This window comes from Strix uralensis, chromosome 26 (genome assembly GCF_047716275.1).
Source record: "Strix uralensis isolate ZFMK-TIS-50842 chromosome 26, bStrUra1, whole genome shotgun sequence".
Lineage (NCBI taxonomy): Eukaryota > Metazoa > Chordata > Aves > Strigiformes > Strigidae > Strix > Strix uralensis.
Genome location: NC_133997.1, coordinates 7549989 through 7575267, shown reverse-complemented (window position 1 = coordinate 7575267; position 25279 = coordinate 7549989). Strand labels below are relative to the sequence as shown.

At 48.9% G+C, this 25279-nt stretch overlaps 1 protein-coding gene across 4 annotated transcripts in view; it reads right to left on the bottom strand.

Moving 5' to 3' along the window:
- Window positions 1-25279, bottom strand: part of KIRREL3 (kirre like nephrin family adhesion molecule 3) — a 356368-nt gene that overhangs the window by 128080 nt on the left and 203009 nt on the right. For all 4 annotated transcript variants that reach the window (XM_074851070.1, XM_074851068.1, XM_074851069.1 and 1 more), the window contains exon 2: window positions 7086-7163. In XM_074851070.1, coding sequence (XP_074707171.1) covers window positions 7086-7163 — 78 coding nt within the window. The remainder of the gene's footprint in view (window positions 1-7085; window positions 7164-25279) is intronic.

The following is a 25279-nucleotide window of genomic DNA, read 5'->3' as shown; positions in this document are numbered from 1 at the left end:
GCAGCTTATATGGGAGATGCCTTCCCTAATCAATTGTGATTGTGTCTTTGCGAGGAGACACGAGTGACAACGCCCGGGGCCAGACGAGCTTCCCTGTAAGAGCTGCCAAGGCCCGGAGGAGGCGGCACCTTTATTGGTGCTGACAGCAGTCAGGAACGCGGCGGCGTTTGCAGCGCATCCCGCGGGAAGCTTTGGAGATCACCTAAGAACCGACTCACCGCTGTAGCAGGGCCCAGTAGGTTTTGTGCCATGGGTCCTGGTCTCTTTGAGCAAAGCTTTGCAGCAATCTCATTCCCAGGTTGCAGACTGATGCGACGCCTCAGAGGGCAAACTAAGAAGATGCTGGGATGCTCGAGAAGAGGCTCAAGTCGTTTATGGGCTGTTGAGCCCTGCTGTGTGCAGAAGCAGCCTGAGCAGAGCCAACGCTGTTTGAGCTAAACCAAATACCATGTTACAGGTCTGGTCCCAAAGGACAGACCCTTTCCACTGTCAGGCCTGAGAACTGAGTGAAGCTGAGCTTCTGCAGCAGCAGCACAGGCTGCACCCAGCAGCACACAGGCTGTTGGCATCTGGTAGAGGAGGAAGGTCACTTTTTACAGGGATAAGAGGGGCTGGCTCCAGTTTATCCTTGAGACCGAGGAAGATTCATGCGCAGCCTGTGCTGCTGCAGATGTAAAAAAGTCACTTGCAAGATCCAGATTAAGTGTCCCCATAAATCCAAGCAATTCTGAGGCAGCAACTGCCTTGCTGGGCTGCTAATGGGTGGCATGAATACGTCACTGCGTCTCAGTCCCACACTCTAATAGGACGTTTTCCTGGCAGGAATCATTCACTGAACCCGCTTTGAACTACGGCAGGCAGCAGAAGGGGTGTTCAAGCAGCGAGACATTTGGAGCAGAGACACAGCCAGCTTCTCTGAACAAGCCATTTTTCCCAAAACAGCAGGGACTCCATCCCAGAGTCCCAGCTGGCTTCTCTCCAGGCAGTAAGACGGGGCCTGACACAGAGAAGAGCCTTGAATCAGACTGTTGTAGAAAGGCTGCTCAGCCCTTGGGAGGGAAAGGCAGTCCCTCTGTTCTCCACTGAAGAAGCAGGAGGGCACGGTGGGGTGGCTGAAGCAGGGTGGGACTGAACTGGGCACAGATCTGTCTGCAGCCCAAAGAAGAGCGATGTACCCAGCCTCTGTGCCTACCAGGATATCCAAGACTTCAGGATTTAGGTTGTGTTTTAAAGCTTAAACCCAGCTTTGAGTTTAAATCCCTCTCCTTTCCTCCTCTGCGCTCTGTCCTTCCTGGTGTTGGATTTTACCTGCCTCGGCACTGCTGCCACAGCACCCCAGCACCCTGCTCACCTAAATCTCCCTCCCGCAGCGGAGAGCTGCTGCAAAAGCACCCGCAGCCTTCGTTCTTGCAAGAGCTGCAGATTCCCTTTGAGAAGCTATTAAGAAGCGGTCGAATAGAGCAACCTTTCATTGACAAGTCACTCGGCCCTTTAAACGATCTCCGAATAGTGTTTTCTTTTTATTGCTTTCTGCAGTTTAGCAGCCTTGATTTCAAGTTATTTTGGCTTATGATAAACTCCAGATCTATAACGCTTCTATTCTCTCCCTCTTTGGTCTCTCTCGCCCACTTCTTTATGTTTTTATTAAAAAAAGATCCAGGAAAACAGATAGCAGATTAAAAGGGAAACAAATTGAAATGGGTCAAATGTATCTTGCTTAGATGACAGCCACCCCATTAGATACTTTTAAACAGGACAAATAATCCTTTCAGAAGCACAAGTGGGCTTTTACATTTATTCTAAATTACAAACCAAATGATTGCAGCCTCAAATGGAAGCACTGGCTAATTGCACTAATATCTCACTAATTCCAGCACCAAGAAATGGGGGAAAAAAATAACGATTTTCACCATTTTACCAATTATTCAATTTAGACCAAGGTACATTATGCAAACCCTGGGTTGAGCTTCCTCTCCATTTTGTGATCTATGACAAGGACTGGAATTCCAATTATTAATAATGGAGGAGCTATAATTATTCTAAGGATGGGTACGAGATAATTATAAGCCATAAAAACAGCTTTCATATGCATACACAATTCTTTCCCCAGGTCTAGCAGAACTGAAACCTATCTGCAGACTAGAGATACGCTCAAGTTGAAGAAAAAAAAACCCCCATCCAGAGCTACGCTGCTTGCAGTCGATGAGCGCAAAGCCACAGCTGATAGCACAAGCCAGAGACAGGCAGCTGCCCGGCTCTGCCAGGCCGGCAGGGGCTGATCTGGATCATCCCTACTATCTGCAGCCTGTGAGGGCTGCATGGATGCAGCAACCATCGCAAAGAGAGCAGGCTGGTGGCTCTCCTTCAACTCAGACCACCTCTGTCACTGCCCCTCTGGGCCAACCCTGGCTTGTTTTCCACCTCTGAGGTAGGCGGGTGAATTGTCTGCATTTGAGGTAGGTTGAGGTCCCTTTTGGGAACTCCATCTTCCCCCAACAAGAGACAGCAGAGCTTTGCGTTAGTCTAGTGCCTTTAAATAAGATCCCAAACCTTCACGATGAGATTCGCAGCTCAGACCACAAAACTTCTAAGTTCTCATCATTTATACTCCCAAAACTCAAGGTTTGTCTTACGCTGACCAACAGCCCCACAATATCCACGTGGCATTTAGAGAACAATCTCCTGCCTCAGATTCGGACAGCCCTTATCTGAGCAGATTTCTACAGTCATTACCCAGCAAATATGATTTGCTAAGCAACACCCTCTCCCAATTAAACCCAGAGCAGCGCTCGTTGCTATGTGGAGCTGCAGCTCTGCAGTAATGGCTGCTGGTATCGCTGTGCTTTGTGGAGTGGATGGAGACACCTTGAATGCAGAAAAACTACAGAGACCAGGTTCTGCTTCCAGCCACGACGCAAATGGAGGCGGCTGCTGCCAGAGATAACTCCGGCACAAGCCCCTCTCCTGGCACACCAGCCTGTGTTTGCATCTACAGCAGCCGATACCGAGGAGACTGCAGATTAAGGTACAGATTTTAGCCTCGTGCCCGTCCCTAACTGACGGCGTGGATGCGAGCGAAGCAGAAAGCAGGGCTAGAAGCCTAGCAGAGAGCTGCAGAGGGGGCGTCTGGCCTTCCTTGAGCACAGATCATTAACCATTAGCCGGTCCAGGCGAAGGATGCTGCACCGAGTCCTTCTCCTGTCTCTTTTCCCAGCTGTTCCTACTTTGACCACACGATCTTGGACACGAGGGTGAAGCCCACCCTTCCCCCCCACGCAGTGACAAAGCTGAGTGCCGGGTCCGTCCCGCAGAGATGCCTCCTGCCCGCTTCACGCGAGGAGACGAGAGCCAGCGAAGTGCCTGGGAAGGGAGGTGAGAGGAGGGAAGGGAGCTGCCCTGCCCCGCTACCCTGCGCACGGGGAGGTCGTTGTAGGCACCTTCCAGCAGCCGACGGCTGGTGCGAACAGGTGGTGAAGGAGAAGGCTGACACCTTTCAGAGCTTAATCGTTCCCGTTAGTAGCTTTATGAATGGCAGCCAGAAAGTGCCATAATTGCTGCAGTGACGCTTGCTAATGACTCGAGTTAGATCTGGCAAAAAGTCAAAGGCAGGAGAGAAGAAGAAAAATAGCAGGACTGACATCTGCCTTTGACCACCACAGAGGAGAGCGGAGCAAGCCCAGCTTGGGACCTGCAGCTATTGACAGGCAGGGACCAAGCACGATAGGTGAGCAGGGAGGGATTTTACAGCATAGCTCTTGGGGAGGGAAGAGAACTGAATGTGAAGGGGAAGAGGGAATAGAAAAACAAGACCCAATTTTCAGGTTAGTTCAAGATCCTTGTTCTTGGAGGACGAAGGTGACCCAGCTCACAGATACCATTTTCCTACTCCAGAATCACGTTGAGCCAGGGCAGCACAAGCCCTGGGGAATGCAGGGTAACTCAGCTCACTGCCAGCCTCAGCATCACTGCCACCACATGGCACGTGCCGTGGGACACCCACTCCACAAGCCGTGGCTCCCACCGGACCCTCGCCATCGCTGGGGGAGAGTTGTTCCCAAAATGAAATCCAGCCCCTGGTGAGAAAACAGCATGCTCCTCCTGATTATGTATCTGTTTCTGAATGTTAACAAACAGTCGGCAGCATCTGATTGAGTGGGTTATTAGCAGAATGAAGACAGATGGTGGAGGATTAACTCTAAAGAGTCTTTATTGCAAGGCCGTCATTACAGACAGCTCTACCTCTCTCTCCCTCTGTCTACAACTGTCAGCAGCTTAATTTCACCCTACAACTCCCAGCCGCACGCTGAACAGTGATCCCAGCACACAGACAAGGCAATTGTCAATCACAGCAACGGGATAAGCATCTAGCTGCCGCGCTGGAGCAGCGTCTCCCCGCTCCCCAGCCCATACGCACGCCCAAACGGTGCCCAAATCCAGCACCTTTCCTGGCGCGGGCTCCACAGTGGCAACGGAGCGAGAGGCAATCGCACCCGCTGTGGCGCAGCAACGCCAGCTGCAAGGAGGGAGTCCAAATCATTTTTGCCTTGCACATCACCAGCGGTGCCAGCAGCAGCCCGGGCTTACAGCTGGGAGAGACACCAACACCTCACCCAGACCTGTTTTTTCATGACGTGGGTTGATATATATGAGGAACTGGTATTTGTTAACTAACACTGACAGAGGCAAGTTCTTGGACGCTTATTTCTGGAGACCAGCTCATCCAGAAGAGCCTGCATCTGCAGTCCGTTGTGTTAAGGGACATCCATCCCTTGCCAGCTGGTAAACAAACAACATAATGCTACCAAAGACCCTTGCTGGGCATGGCCACAGAGCATCTGTAAGCCACAACATTTATTTTACCCTGCTGGGAGAGGTTGCCACGCTGGTCTGCAAGTGCCCAGCCTAGATCTTCTTCATGGGGATAACCAAGAGAAACGCTTTCCCACCACAAAGTGATTCCTCCACGCTGACAAGGCCTCCGTCCTCCATCTAAGTCCTCTTGCGCTTCTCTACCTCCAAGCGCATTTCGTAGATGTCTCTGTTAAGTGACAGCAAGGTTCTAATGATCCCTGTAATTACCCATTTCCACTACGATGGAGACCCCACACCTCATAATTATCCCATTGCCCCACTACCTACCTCTGCTTTCAGTTCCTTCAGCTACCCTGTAATTATTAATAGGGCTATTCATTAGCACCATCATGCAATAAAAAGAGGAAAAGTTCTCACTTGGCAAAACTATAAAAGGGAAGCTGTCTCTCTCCTTATCCCTGCAAGGTAACTGGCCCAAAGAGCCTGGCTCAGGCACTTTGGGCAGGAAATACCTTCGCTGTACCTCTGTAGATGACCAGACATCTGAAACCCCACTTAGCTCACACGCCATACAGCATGGATCTGCACTGAAATCCACCAAAAACCCAGGAGGTTGGAGGCCTGCGATTGTCATCCGGAACCGCCTCCAGTGAAAACACGGGTCCTAGGCGGTCTTTGTAGCCATGGAAATCCCCTGACTGTGTTTTTTGGCAGATTGTACCTTTAAACGTAATGGTCCTGCAGCCTGCGGGGGCCAGCAACTCGCTGGCTGCACAGCATCAGGCAGGCACACTTTGTTCTCTTTCCCACACAAAAGCTTTACTCTTGGCCTTTCATGTTTCTTTGTTCTCTCCACACAAAGCCATGTTCAGCCTGAAAAGGGGGCTCACTTCGTAGGCAGAGGCAGGCTTTGAATCCACCTGGGGACAGGAGCTTCTGTGGATGATCCTTTGGGATTTGTAGGATGTCCAGGTGTGCCCACAGTCCTGCCGGCCCTCAGACACCCCGCGAGCATCCCCAGGGTGTTCCTGCCCGTCCGAGCACAGCCACAGGCAGCCTCTCCAAGAGGCTTGAGGGACAAGAAGGTATTGTGAGAGAGACTGCACCTTCTCACAGCACTCGGACGAGACTCTGCCATCCATTCTCCCAAAGGGCACCCCCTTCCCGTTAAAAACGTACTCTAATCAATGTTTAAAAAGCATGTGGTAATTAACAAGCACGAGGTGAAGTCTTGTGAAGTACTTTCCCCATGTTATCAGCTCAGTATCAGGACTCCTGGGAACCTGAAGGAACCTTTGATCTTCTAGTTGATATCTGAGCCATAAACTTGCCTTCAGGAGAGTTTTACCCCAAGGAAGCTAATGCACCTTTTACTCCCGTGAAGACAAGGCTTCCTGCAAGGGTCGTGGCTAACGTCTGGGCAATGCACCATCCCACGCAAGCAAAAGGAAGTGCAGCGGGGCAAGCGATCGCACCCTTCATCCGATCAGTTCCAACCAAAGCCCCCGAAAGGGATTAAATCCATGTTTGGAGCAAGTTTGCACTCCCCAACCTCACAGCAGCCAAGCTCTCCCTGACACACCCTCAGGACCCTCCCATCTCGCAGCGCTCCAGAACCTTTAATCCTTCTCTCATCCAGCCTCCATCAGAGACAGTGCTGCACCAGGGTCTGCTCCAGAAAGAGAAGCCAAGTGACGAAGCTACCAGAAGCAAGGATGCCAAATCTTCTGAGCATAAACAGTTTTTGTTTAGTTATTATGCTTCATAATTATTTATGATATTTCTATGGGTTAATCAATGCTCGTAAAGTACTTGGGGGATGACTGGAATATAAAAGAGGGAAAATTTCGCAAAATCTCTGCTGGAGCGTAGGGGTTTGATGAGCAACAGAACGGTGCCTCTGAGAGGTGCAAAGACACTGAACACTGGTACTCTGGAAGTGTCACGGTAAGGCACTACCACCCAACTAGAATAAAAAGACTAGACACAGCAATTGCTGGAAGAGCTTCCCATGTGACAAATCCTTTCCAGAGGAAAAGACAGCCGATTTTGGATGCGTGGAACTAATAACTTCCTGCTCTTCTCCTGCAGCTTCATGCAGGGGACTTCCCCCATCCATGCCCACTAAGATGTTTCAGAGATCCCAAGGGAAGCAGGATTTTCTCCTCGGTGTGACCAAGAACCTAGCACATTCCTAGCAGTAGCGCATCCACATCCCTTGTAACGAGATTGCTAAAGAGGAAGGAAGAATGGGAGGTGAGGGAACTGCTCACCTTCAGTCATCCTGCGGTACTTCTCCTTGTACATGAACCCCAGTACTAGGCAGCATCCTCTTCCTGGGAGCCCCAGTTCTGCAAGAGAAGAGAGAGCGATGTTAGAAGACCAGGCTGGGGACAAGAGCAAACACACGGGGATGCCGCAGGGAGCAAATCCTGCCGGTTACACCGGTCAGGTAAAGCGCCAGCGAGGCAGGCATGGAGCTGAAGTCTTTGGTCAGCCTCACTGAGCTGAGCTTTGCTGGGGGTCCCAAACCAACTGCTTCCAGCTGCTGCTGCGCTGCTCTGTACATGGAGAGACGGGAGGGTCACCGTTCCCTCCCTTGCCTGTTTCTGAAGCGCTCCTCTATACCAAGCAGAGGGAACAAGCTGCATCATCCTCCACATCAGCGCGTTGCAACCATATGGACTCTTTTATCCCTTTCTCCCTTAGCAGCAGCAGAGTAAAATGGGAAACGGCCCTCAGAAGGGAAGATGAGTCTGACTTGAGGCGTCTTGCTCTTTCAGAAGCAAGTGACCCTACAAGCAGTAAAGTGCCAGAGTCTGAGGAGGCGCACGCCTTTGATGCCTCGATTTCTTAATGGGGCTTTCTGACTATTGGTAACAAACAGAGGGAGATCTGAACACGGGTTTTTCCAGAAGTAGGCTGCGTGCATGCGTGCTCTCCCTGTGCGCATCGCAGAGCAGCAAAAAGCTCTAGTTCTTCAAACAAATTCTCCTGTGTCACAGTGGAGAAAATTAAGGTACCATGTCCCCGATGCTGCCTGCGGACCTGCAGAGCTCCTCGGGGGCTTCTGTGCTCTGCAGAGCCCTGCTGATCAAAGCCCCTTTGATGTTTACTTAATGTGGCTGTGGACTCTTTAGAGCCCCCCTCTGCTGAGGAAGGAGCGCTCGGGATTGTCATGAAGTTGTGCTGCATGCGAGAGGGGAAGGCAGCGAAGCAGGAGGGGTGAGAGCACAGTGACAGCTTTAGAGCAGAGCGAGCACTGCCCGGCAGCCTTGGTTTTTAGTGCCATGATGCAAACTTGGGTTTGAATGGCAGATCCGGACCGTGCCCAAAGGAAGAGGAAAGTCACTCACTGCAGTGTGAGGTGATGTGCAGGGAAGACACCCAGATTTCTACAGGCCTATACCCAGATATACAGGTTCCCTTCCTAATGCTGCTAGCAGAGGGGTTAGCATCCTCCTCTTGCGCACAGTGTGAAGCAGAATCAGAGCCTAAATCCAGAAAAAATCACAACTTTTGACCCCAGGACACACAGGGTACACACAAGACTAATTAAAGCACTTTCGTTAACATTAAACAGGGCTCCACCTTGCAAGAGGCTCCTGGTCCTAAGGCTCCCAGCAGGGAGGACATCACCATCTATCCAAAATAAATCACGTGTAATCCCACTGAAGTTGATGCTCAGACAAAACTAAGTTTCTTGAGATGCTTAGAGTAAGCTAAAATTTAATTGCTCCCCTAAATCCACATTGCTACCCTTAGGTAATGCCCCAGAGAGAAATTGGCATCTCCAGAAAGTGACTTCACCTACCCGGCATGACTTTGGGGGTGCTTGCAACTCTCTCGCTGGCCATAAAAGGTGGTGACTAACTCAGATGTAGATGTCTAAAGATTAGACAAATCAGGGCAGATGACTCAACCTCAGAGGTTTCTTGAATCAGAGTCCTAATTAAGAGGAAGAGGTAAACAGCAACCATCTCCCTTCTCTGATGCAAAACAAACCAACCCTCTTGCTCCACAGTAGAGAGGCACCATGATCTACTGTGACCTCCACAAAGTACACAACCACCTCAAATACACTGAAAAAGGGGCTGACTTGCAGAGCACTAGATGCCTCTAATACTCCTGACTGCTGCTGGTTTTAGCTGAAGAACATTCACAGAATCATAGAATCACAGAATCATCTCGGTTGGAAAAGCCCTCAAAGATCCTCCAGTCCAACCATGAACCTCACACTGACCGTTCCCAACTCCACCAGATCCCTCAGCGCTGGCTCAACCCAACTCTTCAACCCCTCCAGGGATGGGGACTCCCCCCCTGCCCTGGGCAGCCCATTCCAACGCCCAACAACCCCTTCTGCAAAGAAATCCTTCCTAAGAGCCAGTCTGACCCTGCCCTGGCGCAGCTTGAGGCCATTCCCTCTTGGCCTGGCGCTGGTTCCTTGGCTCAAGAGACTCATCCCCCCTCTCTGCACCCTCCTTTCAGGGAGTTGGGGAGGGCCAGGAGGTCTCCCCTCAGCCTCCTCTTCTCCACACTAAACCCCCCCAGTTCCCTCAGCCGCTCCCCATCAGACCTGTGCTCCTGACCCTGCACCAGCTCCTTTTTCCTTCTCTGGACACGCTCGAGTCATTCAATGGCCTTTTTGGAGTGAGGTTTTGCCCAAAACTGAACCCAGTCATCGAGGAGCAGCCTCACCAGTGCTGAGTACCGGGGTAAGATCCCTTCCCTGTCCCTGCTGGCCACGCAACATTCAGCACAGGTTGCCTCCTTTCGCACTGTCTGATAACTAGTATCAGCAAGACCTTGCTGAACTTTGAGTGGTTTTCATGACGCTTGTGAAGGCAGACACGGTGCACGTGGCCGGACGGCTGTGAGCCTGCCGGTAGCCTCCCAAGCCTCCGGGGCTGTTTACACTGAGCCTGCAAAGCAGGCAAGAGGCATTTATGTCTTTATTGATAGGAAAGCAAAACTGCATCGATTCCTACTGAGCCTTCAACAAGCACCAAGGTATCAAAGAGTAATTAAACCAACACAATTAGATTAGCATCACACAAGGCAGCGCAGCCCACAGCGGAGTTGAGCAAGCCAGTGTTCCTGTCTCACTAATTCAGACCCGCATGGTACATCCCCGCACGCACACGTGGGCCTGTTTGTGGGTGCTGGCTGGGTTTTTCCTGAACACACGGTCCTGGCGTGACAGGGGCTGCCACGTTCTCCACGGACCACAAACATCACCAAGAGCATCCTGAACCAAGCAGTGATGGAGGCAGCGAGAGCTGCAGCCTTCTTGGGGGATCCATGTCCCACCACGCAGACACCCAGCTTTCATCTCCCAGTCGCAGGGAGCAAAATCCTCCCAAGAAGAAAGTCTGCGGCAAGGGGCTATGACCCAAGGCAACGACTCTGCTACCCAAGAGGTCCCGGTCACAACTTATCCCCGAGAGGAGGGAGGGATTGTCAGGGCTGAGCCACATGGGCTGGATCCAGATGAGATCTGGGTTATTACCCGTCTAGAGGCTGGATCAGTGCACACCAGTATGGGTGTCTATCTTCCATTTGCCTCCCTGAGGGGTGCTATAATTAATGCTTATAAACCACTTTGATATCCCATGATGAAAGGAGCTATACAACAGCACTACATTATAATAATTCATACCATAATTTTGTGAGAACATGCAAAATTCTTTATAGCTAAAGGCACCTTTAAACACTTGAGAGGGCTTTTAAAAGGGTAAAATACTTCAAGATGACTCTGATGCCTAAGGATCTCTCACCACTTCATGGCTTTTAGTGGCTACCTAAAGCTAAAATAGTTAAGCAGATACCCAGCATTTAAATGTTTTGGCTTTAGGGGGGCTGCTGACATACCACTGAAACCAGAACATTTTAACCCATACGTGTCCCCCACCCCCAAAACAAATCCCATCCATTTCCTTGCAACCGCAACTGATTTTTCCCAGCAGAGCAAAACTAGTTACAGTTGAAGTTTATCATCCCAGGCGCTTTGAAGAAGTGTGAACTTAAGTAGCTTGTTTGGAAAATACATGGCAGCAGCATGTTTTGACTCGCTCAAAAGTACCTGCATTAATTCACATCTGGCAGAAGAGTCACTCAAAGCATAAGCAAGTTCAAACCGCTCGTTGCCAGCATTAGTGGCAGCCCGTGACAATGAAGCAAAAGCCAATTAAAAGAAACAAGAGTTCAGGGTCTTCCAGAAAGGGATCTTTATGCACAGACCGAGCGAGTTTCCTTTGAAAGAAAGATTTCTCTTTGCTTGCCCAAACTATTCTCCCATCGTTTGGGATCTCCTTACTCAATTTTTCAAGGCAATGCCTCCACTGATGACTCAGGGAGGGAACTAAATTTCCGATCAACTGGTGCAGTAAAGGCTAAAGCTGCAAAGCAGTAATAAAGGTTTATTAACGCAATCATAATGTGTACTATTGTGTAGCTGTATTCCACCAGGAATGATAATAAATGTTTAATCGCCCAATAATACCTGTTTAATAATTTTTCAGCTCATCCTGTCTAATTGCAAGTTTATTAAAGAACGATAAACTTTATAATCGTTGTAAAGGCATAATTGCAATTCCATTGCTTATTTAATATTGAGTTAATTATATTACAACTAAGTTATATTTTCCCATACATATTAAATATCAATTAGATGTTTTAAACTATTGATTTGTATTTAATTAACTATGCTATTATATACCAATTAAGCTCTTATAAGAGAAGCAGAAACAGCTGGTCTCTTAAATTAAAAATTTTAAAAACTTTGTATTAACATAAATATCACGTTTCCATTTTCTCGTGTTTTCCTTCTTCAGAGATGGCAATTTGCTATCTGTAAATATTTTTTTCCAATTGCATGTTACATGCACGAACTTCATTCTACTTTTTCTTTCCAGGATGGGGAATGGGTGACGTCTACGCCAGACATCCTAGCGTCAGCGACACCAAAACGTGCTGCCTGGGGAAGAGAGAGGGTTGGAAAAGCCCCATCTCACTGGGGATCTCAGAAACAAAGCACTTGAGTGGGAGTTCTTGGAAGAGCATGAAAGTCTCAATGAAAGACGCTCAACACCTTCTGCTTTGTTTCCGAGTTGGCCAGCAAGGGTGATATGAGAAGATCCTACATCACCAAATGCACGAGGTTTTGATCAATTGAACACTTGGATTGAGAAACCTAATGCTTCTGCTTAGAAGTTCCTTGTCCTGATGGATAACGCTGTCTGCTGTTGGATATCTTGCTAAAGAAGCTCATTACGGACAGAAAAGCCCAGTCTCCTGAGTCTTTCCATGCTCTTGGCTTCACCATGTCTAGCCCAAAAGTTACAAGAAATGCACGAAGGAGCATTTTCTTTGTTTTTCAGCATCCTGGTTTCCAGACTCAGTAACCTTCTTGCTTTTCTCATGCAGATTTCCTAAACATCCCTGTGACCTCTTCTTCAGAGGATGTTGCTCTGCATCCTTCCCCTCCAGGTTCTCCTTCTGCCGTGAGCGCTGGATTCAAGCTTCCTCCCTCGATGTCGTTTGCATCCAGGAGCGTTGCTGAGCGATCCAAAGCACTGCCGCATTTCAGCAGAGAGCAAATGGATCCTGCGGCACGTCATTTCTATATTACACCGTTAAGTCTGCAGAGCAATCTAAGATCCTCGGAGATGAAAAAAGCAATACAAATGCAAGTTATTATTAAATCTGTGCCCGCTTAATTTATAAAAATGTATTAAAAAACCTAAGAGGCTTCCCAGATGAGAAAATGGGCACATTACTGTTTGAAATATGAATGAACCAGAGATCAGTGTTAAATGCTGTAGTGATATTGTATTTTATTCTATAGCGCTCTGCAGAAAAGTTGCATTTATAAAACCCATTTATTGTGTTATGTACTTGCAAACCACCTTGTCATCCATTTATTGCACAAATAAAATCTTAAAAGCAGAGGATTAGTTGAGTGGGCTCCTGTGGGACCACAATCTGACTTTAAAGAATCCATCAATGAAGGAAAACAGATGGAGCAGAGGTGTTTGCCAGCTCATTGCTCCGAGATGTAAAACGCAACTGTGCAGAAGGGCTATTCTCTGACGGCTCACAGACCTGGAAGTCCTGTTCGTATTAAAGAGAGAAGCCCCATACACCAGAGCTTGCAGACAGCAGGCCCCCGTTCAGGAGACAGTTCTGCTTGAAGACTTCGGAGCGGCAAAGTCTCCTCCTTTGCCGCCGCACAGGGGTGAAGCCCACCTTGGGGAGGACAGCTCAACTCTGCACGGCAACGGAGAATTCCCTGAAATTGAAACCTTGTGAAGTACCTCTGTTAAGACCTAAATTTGCCTTAAATGATGCTGGAGAGGCACGTATCTGCAGCTTGGAAACACCAGCATCACCAAAACAAGCCAGCCCCAGCGCTGTTTTCCCTGAGGGTAGTTTCTGGTGCTGAAGGGTGAAGGTCTGGAGGTCCTTAAAACTTCTACCAAACCTTCTTTTGGGTTAAAAACCATAATGGAAAATGACAGGAAAGCTTGGGTGTGCTTATTTTCACTGAGCCCGTTTCAACCCAGTGAAAAAACCCATGACCCAGGAGGAGGTTCTCCAGGATAAACAGACTTGGACAGGCACATGCCTTGAAATATCGTAGTACACTGGCATCCAGCTCTTCAAGATGCCTTGAAAGGCATCAGCACCAAAAGCTTCAAGGGAAGACTGGAGCAACTGTGCAGTAAGCAGCTCTCCCCAAGAATGAGCTCTGCCCTGGTACCAGACAATGAAAGTTGCTTCTTGTCAGGAAACACAACTGGCGGAAAGGGAAAGAAGAGGGATTCATGCTGCTGAGCAAAGAGAATGACTTCCCTGTGTTCCCTGGCTAATGAGGGGAAAAGAGGCACCTCTAAGTTGTAACTCAGCACTGAAGTGTTTTGAAGAACTTTTTTTCTCTAGTGGCAACACAGAGCCTTTGGTCCCTAAAGTTCACTATGAATCTGCCTGCATTCCCCACGCCCCTCCCCAGCCCTCCACGGCTGGTGCACTTTTTCTGAACCTCTTACAAACATGTTCTGTTTGGGGAACATCCAGCAAGTGAAGGAGAATCCTCACAAACCTCCAGTCAATTTTTTTTTTCTTTCCCTTGAAGTAAAGAAGTCTGAAGGAGCTGCTATGGGAAAAACAATTTACCCCAGAGTAAGGTGGCCTTCAGTACTTGAACCTTTCATACCTTTGTATGCACAGGTACGTGTTTACACTGGTCAAATCATCTGAAATGCTTTGCTACGGTCTTGTGGCAGCAAGTTCCACAGCTTAACTACACCTCCCATGCAGGGAAAAGTATTTTTCCTGTATTTCCTGCTGTAAAAGTCATAACTTTCACACAATGTTTTATTTGAAAGAAAAACAAATAAAAGCTTATGCAGAAACAGAGCCTGTTCTCTTCACCACACAACCAGAGACTTCCACAGAATCTTGCCAAAAACACACACAGGCACTGGGAAAGGCTGGCGGGGCTGCCCACAATCACAAATCCTTGGGCAGTATTGGCAAGAAACACACCTGCAACTTCAGGTCACCACTTGCTCTCTCCACACCCTACTTCTGAAGGTTTCACCAAGAAGAGATGTGCAGCCGACTGGCCACAGCAACACCTCCAGGCCCTCTCCACCCCTGCGGGGTCTACGTTTCATTTTACAGTCTCATAGCATGCAGGCATAGCTCAAGCATTTCTCCCCAATTTACATGATTTCGACAGTATTTTGCAAGAGCTGTTGCTGCTGTTCATCTCGCTTAGCTCTGACCCTCTGAAGCTCCTCGGATTCCTACAGCCCTGGAGCTCGGACCCTCCCTGGGAGGACGTTTGTATTGTTCGGTGGGGCTACGGCCAATTCACCTCGCTGGTGGATTTGACCTGCACTTCAAGGACTTCCTGGGGATTTAATCTGCCTTTGACTACAGCCCATTGTACGTGCTGCTCCATTCAAACCACAAAATGCATCTCCTGTTTCAAAGCAGCAAGCTGCTGCGGGAAGGTCAGGAACAAGGCTTCGAGAGAAATTTAAGCAAAATGCGAGTACCTCCCCGTGCATCCCCCAGTCTCTCTTTGATGCTTCCCCAGGTCAGCCCCCGACACCGTGACACATCCCTGTCCACATCATTCCATTGTGCACTGATGAGACCATCTTTGCCAACTCCAAGGAGTCGGCAGGGCAGCCAGGGCCAGGACAACCAGGTGATGGGCACATCTGTCTTGGTCCACTCCAGTTGTTGCGCTGCACCAGCCGACACAGCCTACACGTACCCTACGGAGCTTCTCGTGTCCACCGGGGCATGAACTGCGAGGGTAGGCGAGGCTAACAGGCACTCTGAGCCTTGTCCCTCGCTCTGGCTGTCCGCTCTGCCTCCCCCAGGAATTTCCTCTCGCAAGCGGAGGGCTTGGATGGCCCTGGGCTGTCTGTCACTTACCCCACACTCCGCTTGGCAGCTCAGACCCGAACTTGCAGTCGCTTGGGGAGCTGCCTGACAAGGTCTGCGGTGGCACCGATGCTGCATTACTTGTGTCTCCCCGTCCCGCCATCTCCCCTTCTACCCTTCCCCAAACCAGGAGCTGCGTATTTAACTCCATATAGCAGAAAAATAACACTGTCCCACCAGAGAGGAAAGAGTGGAGGACACGTATGAAACCCAGCACACCTTTCTGCAGCACCTCTTCCACGGCACTTGATGAAACAAGTTCTCCAGGGAACCAAAATGCCTTTATGAAGACATGCCCCAGAGACTGGAAAAGCCCCAGATACCACAGCACATGGGGTCTGTGTGAAATGGGGCGGGGGGCTGCAAGGGGAGGGGGGGGTTGGAAGATGGATTGGGCCAGTCTAAGCTGGGGCAAGCCTTCCTGCTCCATCTCCAGTGATCCACTGGCATCATACATACCAGGAGGGCTTTCTACAGGAGGGATTGTTAGGCTCTAAGATGCTCTAAAATCTGAATGAAAAAGCTCAGAACAAAACAGAGAGAAAAAGATAATAGATCCACGTATTTTGATTCCTTAAGAACACAGTGGTTTCTCTCAAGTCCGGAGTTCATCACCAAACGCTCTGGTTTCTCATTTCCTCAGAAGCCACTGCACGGTCCCTTGCTCCTGCTTGTAGGAGCCCTGCACATCCCCTCGCAAGCCAGGCAACATTAGCCACACACACAGAGTGACATTATCCTGAAGCCTGGTGGGAGCATCTCATGTTGGAATAAATAACACATTCTGTGCTCCCCTGGCACACAGAGCGCCACATGTACATGCAGATCTGGGGAATGCATAAAGTAGGAGTAGTACCAGCCTCAGACCCCACTCAGACCACCCTGTAACACCTCTGCTCAACTATGAGGAGAACGTGGCAATGGGAACACCGTGCCATGAGCCCTGGAAGTCCCCACACTACTCTGACTGATTGTGGACACACTGGAGGAAAAAAAAAAATGTAATGAAAATAAACCCACAGCACTGTAAAGGTCACATCTATTGGAGCGCTCTGGATCAACAACGGCTTCTCACACCTCTTGCCTTGTAAGTGTTTCTGGTTAAGCCATCCATTTTACAAGTCTAGCAAGGCAGCGGACAGTACAAGAAATCACAAACCACTTCTACCCTTGGAAACATCCAGCATCCTCCGCCTGACCTAGGAAATCACTGTCACTGTCTTCAGGCCCATCTGCCCCAGATCCATCAGCTCCTCCTGCCTCAAATCCTGCAAAGCCCATTGCCAAGCTGCTCCAAATCCTTCCCGTGCTGGACACCCTCGGCAACTGCCCTGGCTCCTCCAAGACCCGCGTAGCTGTGGCCCTTTAATCCCCTCGGAAGGCAGGGAAAGCACTGAAGCACAGTCGTGTGCTCTCATTTGAAGATGACACGACAGCCAGCGGCAGGGAACCCTGCGGTCCTTCTATTACTGGGAAATCACGCTCCAGCCTCGCAGACGCCATTACTTCTTTGTATCTTATAATTAAATTGTATTTGCCGGTTACCTCACAGCACGGCTGCAATTCTTGCGCATCTGAGGTTGTTTTTTTTTTAAATTTCTGATCTTCAGCTTCTATTTTATTTTTCCCCTCCTCACCAACTCTCAGCAATTTCAGAAAACTCTTTAAGCTGCCTTCCCGCTTGCGAGGTGAGGGGTGGGTAGGAGACCTGCTGTGCAGCACCACTCCACGCTAGGCCTGTCCTCTTGGGTCACCCCCCAGTCCCAAGATGAAGGAGACCAGGGATGTGGACAAGTTCTCTTGGCCCAGACCCACGTACACAGGTTAATCTCTATTTTCTCCTTAGATATTAAACCTCCCAGCAACTGGAATGGGAGCGAAGGTACCTAAATAGCTTGTGGAATCTCACTTATGGTAGTGTTACCAAACCCTCATGGATGACTAACGTGGCCAAGGGAGCAGTAATTCAAGATTAACCCTGGCCAGAGGTGTGTTTCACAGAATCATCTAGGTTGGAAAGGACCTTGAAGATCATCTAGTCCAACCGTTAACCTAGCAGTCCCTGCTCTTTCCCTTCTGTTAAAACTTGCTTGAAGAGCGCACAGTGCTAAGATGGAAGGGGCAGCAGGAAAAGAGGTCCCTACCCTCCACCAACGAACAAGGCACCAATTACAGGAAAGGGGAGAAAGCCACAAGATTTAAGGGATTATCTAATCATTACATTTCCATCCCTTTTTGCAGGAAGTCTGCTTTGATTGAGGTATTGAAGCTTTACAGTGCGCTGGCAGGGAGGGCTTTGGCCATGCTCAGCAGTAGGAGAAAGGAAAGTGAGTGGGCACATTTCAGGCAGCGGGAGGCTGATTGCTGCCCTGTCTGGACCACGTTCCTTCAATGTGGCAGCAGATTTGGTCCCACCATGAGGAATAAATCCACCCCCCAGACTGTTAGGCCATGCAGGCATCCCGCTTCAGCAGCGCTGTGGTACTTCTGTTCGAGTCGGCGCCAGCCACCTCGCCCGGGGCCAGAGAAGACACCCAGCATCCACAACACCGGTTGCAGCATTGAGCCGAAATCTTTAATCCTGCAATGTTTTGCTTCCTGACCATCCCCGCTCCCCTTTTAGAGCATTACTGGTTTCCTGTTTGACCTGAAAACTCACAATTTCTGCAACTGGTTGGATCTTCACGCTTTGCTAGCGGTGCTCACCAGCTTCAGCAAAACCAGGCCAGTAGCTCACACAATGTTAAATACTTCCTCCACCTCCACAGATGCAGTTATCACAGGTGAGAGGTAGGAAGGTAAACCAGGGAAGATCCGTATAAGGGAGGGACTTGGCACCGGGCTCTTGCCCTTACACACAGGCAGCAGGGATCTCTTATAAACCCCCCACAACATGCCTTGACCAAATTAAGCCCCAGCTCACAGCTGATGCCAAGATATGGCCTTTATGTACCTTCCCTGCTACTCCTCCTCCTATCTGCTGCCAAACCCTACAACTTATTGCAAGCAGCTTGGCTTCCACTGCCAGGGGGCCGTTTTCCCAGTGTTGGCCATAACTTGAATGATATGTGAAAACAGCTCCCCTGCTTCCCCCAGTGTCAGCGGCTGCTCCCGAGCGCGCGCTCTCTCAATCCCATTAAAAGTAATGGGGTGAGATTGTCCAGCCCATTACTTTCAACGGCTTAGTTTGAGCCAGACAGCCTAAAGCTCCCATATCCTCAAAATAGCAAGCAGAGTAGCTCCAAAACTCTCTGCTTCATTATCACATCATGTATTCCAGCTTGCCAGAGTTTAATTGGAAAGACAGCCAAGCCTGCTTTAGGATTGCTAATTGCTGCAGGAGAGACACAAGTACTCCTTGCACCACGGACAATTATTTCCTTGCTCAGCAATTTTTGGTATTTCAAGGGGTGAGGTTTTACAAAAATAGTCTAAGTTCTTTCAAAAAAGAAGAAACATATGCAAACAGCCACGGGAGAGGTACTTTATGAAACCGTTGCGTGTTCCAAGATTCAGCTGGTCTTGCTGGTGCTGGAGGGAAAGTACAGTTGTAGGAAGAGCTTGCCGGGGAGAAACACAGCTCTTGCAGAAAGCCAAGCACAAATCATATATCAAATCATATATTTAAGATGCATCACAGGAGCTGTAGTTTAAGTACTTCTGAACTGTAAGTCCAATAATATACCGAGGGCAGAGAGAAGCCAAAAATCAAACCACTTAGCTTCCAAGGCAGTTTGATATTACGACATGCTCAGAAAGCCGCGCAGCCGAACACCTTTCCATGGGAGCTTGAGAAATTCCGATTCTGGTCTGATTTCTGACCTCACCTTCTGCTCTGGTTTCATAAAAGCCTGGCAGAACTTGACCATATAAAGCCATGTGCCCCACTTACAGCTAGGGAAGGGACCCATGTACATAATGACATAAGGACAATGAAATAACAGCAGTCATCTCAATACCTGGCCAAAAAACAGTTGGGAAGAGCTGACTAGTTAAATGGTTGAGAAAAAGAGAAAACTCCCCCCACTATAAGATACCAGAAAGTTGCTGAGATGACACTTACAGCCAAGTGATGGAAGTTTTGAGCGCAACAGAGACTTTTCTTGCCTCTGACCTTAGCAAAGAGACTACAAAGCGCCCGTCTCCTGTACCAAACCCCTGCAAGCTCCGCGCGTGGCCTCCCTGGACTCGATGCCGTGCCCCGCTGCAACGCCGAGTCGATCTGCCGCTGCTTCAAAAACGTCAACGTCTTGATGCTCACAGCCCTGTCCAATCCAGGACAGATGGTAATAAATTTTTCAGTGGCTGGAGCAGAGTGCAGCAACTGTGTGATTAGCATCTTTTTCTCCACTGCACATTTCATCTGTAAACTAAGATTAAATACCTGGAGGAAAAAAGCCGCAGGAAAAGGGAACTTTAATATGTTTTCACTGCAGAGTTCACACGAGTGAGCAAACAGCTCAGATTCGAGGTCAGGGGCGGCTGGGGGGGTGCGGAGCTTTCCCCATGTGCCGATTCAAGTTATCCAGTTTTCACAAAGATGCTCTTTCTTGTTAGCTGGCTGTACCTTGAAATTCTTATGACCCAGGCAGTTGGCCTTCGAGCCAACACTGCGAGGAGCAGCCAGATCTGCAATCTCCTAAAAGTGAACAAGGGGGGGAGAACCGCTCCCATTACCTGGCTGGGTTTGAACTCTCAACTCATTTAAACCAAACAAAACCTATTCCAATTGCCTGTCAAGCCTCAGGGACCTGACTTTCCTGCAACCTGAGCTGGAGATAAAACAAGGGAATGAATTTCATGTATTGCACGGGAAATTAGGGATGGTGCCTGCTGTTGAGAAAGAGAAGAAATCATCAGCTACAAGTTCAGCAACCATCAAAACATTGTTCTTCACGGCAACACAAGTACCTGGCCGGTGTTGCCGATAAGGCACCTCAGATGACAAGCATTTTAGATCACCATTTTTCAAAAAAGCAAAAACCAAACCAAACCAGAAAAACCCCACACAGAATAAAACCCCACACACTTTGTCTTGGAGTGCATCCTACTTATAGCCAGAACAGTATTGTTAGGGCTTGTAAGCCATCCTTCTCAACCGCTACAGGTCCTCTTCTCTGCCCGTGCACCCAAAAAATAGTTCACTGACTTTGCACCCCTCAAATGTCACACCACGCTTTAGTTTTGCTCACATAAAAGATGTGACTAGGGGATCCTGCACACAAAATGCTCCTTTTGGTGCAGCTTAAACAGAATGGGAGAGATCCACCTGCTCTTCGAGGGAAAGCCAAGGATATTTGAATGCTCTGGTTCCACTTGTAGAAAAATTTCTCTTGAGCATTTGCTTGCTTAACAAAAATCCAAACATGCCCAACAGGTAGGGCTTCAGGCCACCCAGAGAAATATCCCATGCTGCTATTCTATCTCCAGATGTCTTCTGATAACATCAGGCTGTAATCCACCTTTCACCAACCATGGGGGTCTGCCCCTCCTCTCCCCATACTTAAGTCAGAGTGTGGCAGAGCATTGCCAAGGAGCAAGAAGCTCCGCATTAGAGTGCTGATGGATGGGCATGCACCACCTGCCTTTCAAAGGACACTACACGCCATTGTTGTAATCAATAATGTATTATTTCTTCTATGTTTTATATCCTCATGTTTATTATGTGTAAATAGGGATTTACTGTGACCTGAGTGTGTTCATTTAATGTAGCTGAGACAGTGCATGTGAGATCTGCCAGCTGTCCTCCAGGAAAATGAAACAATGCTTCCTCCAGAAAGCTATCTTCATGAGAGAAATGGGGAAAGAAAGAGGGAAGGGAAGGAAAGAAAGGAAAGAAAGGAAAGAAAGGAAGGAAAGGAAGGAAAGGAAGGAAGGAAGGAAGGAAGGAAGGAAGGAAGGAAGGAAGGAAGGAAGGAAGGAAGGAAGGAAGGAAGGAAGGGAAGGAAAGAAAAGAAAGAAAGAAAGAAAGAAAGAAAGAAAGAAAGAAAGAAAGAAAGAAAGAAAGAAAGAAAGAAAGAAAGAAAGAAAGAAAGAAAGAAAGAAAGAAAGAAAGAAAGAAAGAAAGAAAGAAAGAAAGAAAGAAAGAAAGAAAAAAGAAAAGAAAGAAAGAGAATAAAACAAGGCCAAGGTAGAGAGATCAGAGACTGCACGTGGAACAGAAAACAGAATAAGAATGTCAGCGCTGGGATTCAGAGTCATGCCGGCATTATTGTGAAAGGAACATTAAATATTGCTCTCATCTCAAGTCCGAGGTGCTGCTTCTAGGAGGAAAAGGTTGGGGTGGGGGAAGAAACTTTTCCTTGAAAGGCATTGGCACACCTATGCAAAGTTCCTTCTTATTTGATCTTCAGCACAAAGAGCAGAACAGAAGCATATCAACCTTTGCAGCTAAAATGAAAAAATAAAGAGGACTTTTATCCCAGATCCATTTATCTCAGGAAATAAATTCTCCTGCCTGCAGCCAGCCAGTATTTTCCAGGTGGATAGCTTTCTTGCTAGAAAAAGGAACAAAGCAATCAAAATAATTTGCTAATTCATTTCATACTCTTTTTTTTTTAAGTCTAAACTGCAAGTTAGAACAAGTCTGAGAGGCCTGGTGTGTTGTGTCAACATTTTGTTCAACAAATATCAAAACAATACTGAAATTCAGAATTGTCTCTTAAAAGATCTTAGCATACCTCCAGAAGTTGCATAGCGCTTCCCAGAAGGAAAGCACCACCACAGTTAAATCTAACAATCCCGTACGCTTTCTATAGGATGGTGACAGCCTAAAGGTCTCCTGACACCTTTCAGAACAGCACCACCGAAGCGCCTTTGCCTGTCTCGACAGCCGCCTGCAGCATGTTCATCCTGAAACACCTTGGGACGCGAGGACGTGGGCTTCACCTGGAAGGTGGGAGCAGGGCACCAGACAAAATGAAGCAACTTGGCTTGTTCAAGCCGAGAACTTGTTCAAGCCAAGTTCTTGATCCATATTCTTAACGGGTGGAGCAGTTTAGAAGAACATTCAGGTACACGCCTGTGTAAATACAAGGTCTGAGCAGCTTTCCTCTGCCAGGTTATCCCAGCATGGCCGGTGCCCGTGCCTTTCCTAACATGTGCACCCTCCCTAGTGTCCTCTCAAGCTCAACTTGGTACTTCCGTTTCAAGAAAAGGGAAAACATGGCTCTGCACCACAAACAAACCTCTAAGGCAAGCATCTTTCCTCCTGGTTCTGCCCAAACCTCCTCATCTGTGTTATCTACTCATAGCTTAGCTGGGAAAGAGCATCAGCATCTATTGCCTGCTTCTGAGAGGATGCAGGGACCATGTTTTTAGCACGCACAAGGCATTGTGAAGTACTACAGAGGAGCAGGAGATTCTCCTCGCTCCCTGAGCTCATCTGCCTCACCAGGATCCTGCGTGCTATTAAACAGCTGCCATGTTCCACCTCAGCACTTCCTGCAATTCAGCAAAAAACCCAAAAAGAGAAAAAAAAAAAAGAGCCCTAGCACAAAAATAAATAAGTACCCTAAAATACTGAAGAAAACAGACAGGCACCCATTGGTCAACAGCTGTGCGCTGCTTTGGCATCGTCCCTCACTAGAAGACACCACATTAGAGGAAGCGATGATCATCATCATTAAATGCCTTGATGGAAGCCAGGCATCTGGTTTTCAGCATTTAGCTGATGAAATAAATAAGGGTGCTTTTGGCAAACATGGAGGGAACAAACATGATACGATCAGAGAAGCTGGAGGGGTTCCAGCTTCCCTAATAGCGTCCCTCCCTTTCGCCAGCTCAGGGACTTCCCACAGGAGAGTCCTGCAGCACATCAGGCCTCTCACATCACAGCCGGCAGACTCTTGGGGCATGTAAATCCCCTCACTAAGGGGACTCAGCCCTCCTGGGGTGGGAAGAGAGACAACAATCTGTATTAAAGTATGAGACAAGCACGCAGAGGCTCAAGGGCACAACTGGAAAACCTGCTGCCCCAATTTCCTCAGTCCTGCTCTAAATGATGAGGAATTGTATCAGCACTAGCATGGCCAGCAGGGACAGGGAAAGGATCTGACCCCTGTGCTCGGCACTGGTGAGGCTGCACCTCCATGACTGCGTTCAGTTTTGGGCAAAACCTCACTCCAAAAAGGCCATTGAATGACTCGAGCGTGTCCAGAGAAGGGCAACGGAGCTGGTGCAGGGTCTGGAGCACAGGTCTGATGGGGAGCGGCTGAGGGAACTGGGGGGGTTTAGTCTGGAGAAGAGGAGGCTGAGGGGAGACCTCATGGCCCTCTCCAACTCCCTGAAAGGAGGGTGCAGAGAGGGGGGATGAGTCTCTTGAGCCAAGGACCCAGCGGCAGGCCAAGAGGGAATGGCCTCAAGCTGCGCCAGGGCAGGGTCAGACTGGCTCTTAGGAAGGATTTCTTTGCAGAAGGGGTTGTTGGGCGTTGGAATGGGCTGCCCAGGGCAGGGGGGGAGTCCCCATCCCTGGAGGGGTTGAAGAGTCAGGTTGACCCAGCGCTGAGGGATCTGGTGGAGTTGGGAACGGTCAGTGTGAGGTTCATGGTTGGACTGGAGGAGCTTCAAGGTCTTTTCCATCTGAGATGATTCTGGGATTCTGTGAATGGATCCCACTGATGCTGCTGCACCTGGCGCTGCTGTGGGGCTCACACGGGAAGAGAAGAGCAGCTTTTCAGGCCACGCACACACACTTCAATCTGCCCACATAAAATACCCTTGTCTGAGGGACACTTGCTGCCTGAGGAAACTCCTCCAGCTGTGTGGTATCCCATGGGGGACTGTACTGTCACCCCCTGCCTGCACCAAGGACCCACCTCCATCTAGACTCGTAGCAAGTCGGTACTCCACACACCAGTCTGTTCCCTCCACCATTCGTGCCCCAGGCATGCATCCCTACCCTGCAGGACTGGTTTGCATAAACCACGGAAGCTAAGATACCCGGGCTGTTCCATCCATTAAAAAAGGTGCACAGCCTCAGAGATGCTCATTTAACATATTGCTGCCTTCTAGATGGCTTTTACTTTTAACTAAACTGAAAACGCAGTACAATATATGTGACTGATTAGGCTATGTAATACAGTTCCTGAACATTTAGATTAGAAATTATTATGACTTAAATAAAATAGCTGAACACAATTCTTATTGCCATCTATTTTCTCCCTCTTGTCTTTCGAACGCAAGACAGCAAGTGGGAGGCGTAGAGCAAGTCTAGAGGAAGAATAAAGACAGCAGGGTTCAGTTCTTGCTCTGCATCTTGTGTAAGGGCAGCTGAGGCCCAGGAACGCAGCTGTAGATCCCAGGGATGAAGACATTTTCTTTCCCCACAGTGTTCCTTAAACATCCTCCCAGAGAAGCCCCTCTTCTACAGCACGGGGAGATGTCCCCTCACCCGCAGGACAGCTTACCAAAGACAGGGGTACAGAGGATGGCTGTCCCCTCCACACAGACCCCACAGCTGCCCTCTTGGGCAGCACAACACGAGGACAGCTTTGGAAGGGAGGAGACAGAGATGCTTTGTAACAGGAGGGCTGGTAGTTTCCCTAAGGAATATTCAGCAACACTGGATCACGCCCCATCACAGCATTGTAGCAGACCAGAGAAGGAGAAGGCTTGCCCTGGGCTACAGGACACTACACCGTGGCATCCTGAACTCTATAACCTTAAACCAGATATCCCCCAAGCTGTCTTTAAATAAATTTAAAGGTGACAGGGTGGGAAACAAATGGGTGACCACATTCCTGGAGGTCCTGTTGGCATGCTACAGGCAGGGGAACTAGGAAATTTTTCCCTGTGAGGGTGGTGAGGCCCTGGCACAGGTTGCCCAGAGAATCTGTGGCTGGAAGGGTTCAAGGCCAGGTTGGACGGGGCTTTGGGCAACCTGGGCTAGTGCAAGGTGTCCCTGCCCGGGGCAGGGGGATGGGACTGAGTGATCTTTAAGGTCCCTTCCAACCCAAACCATCCTGTGATTCTATGAATATGCCAGTAGCAGGATGGTGAGACTTGT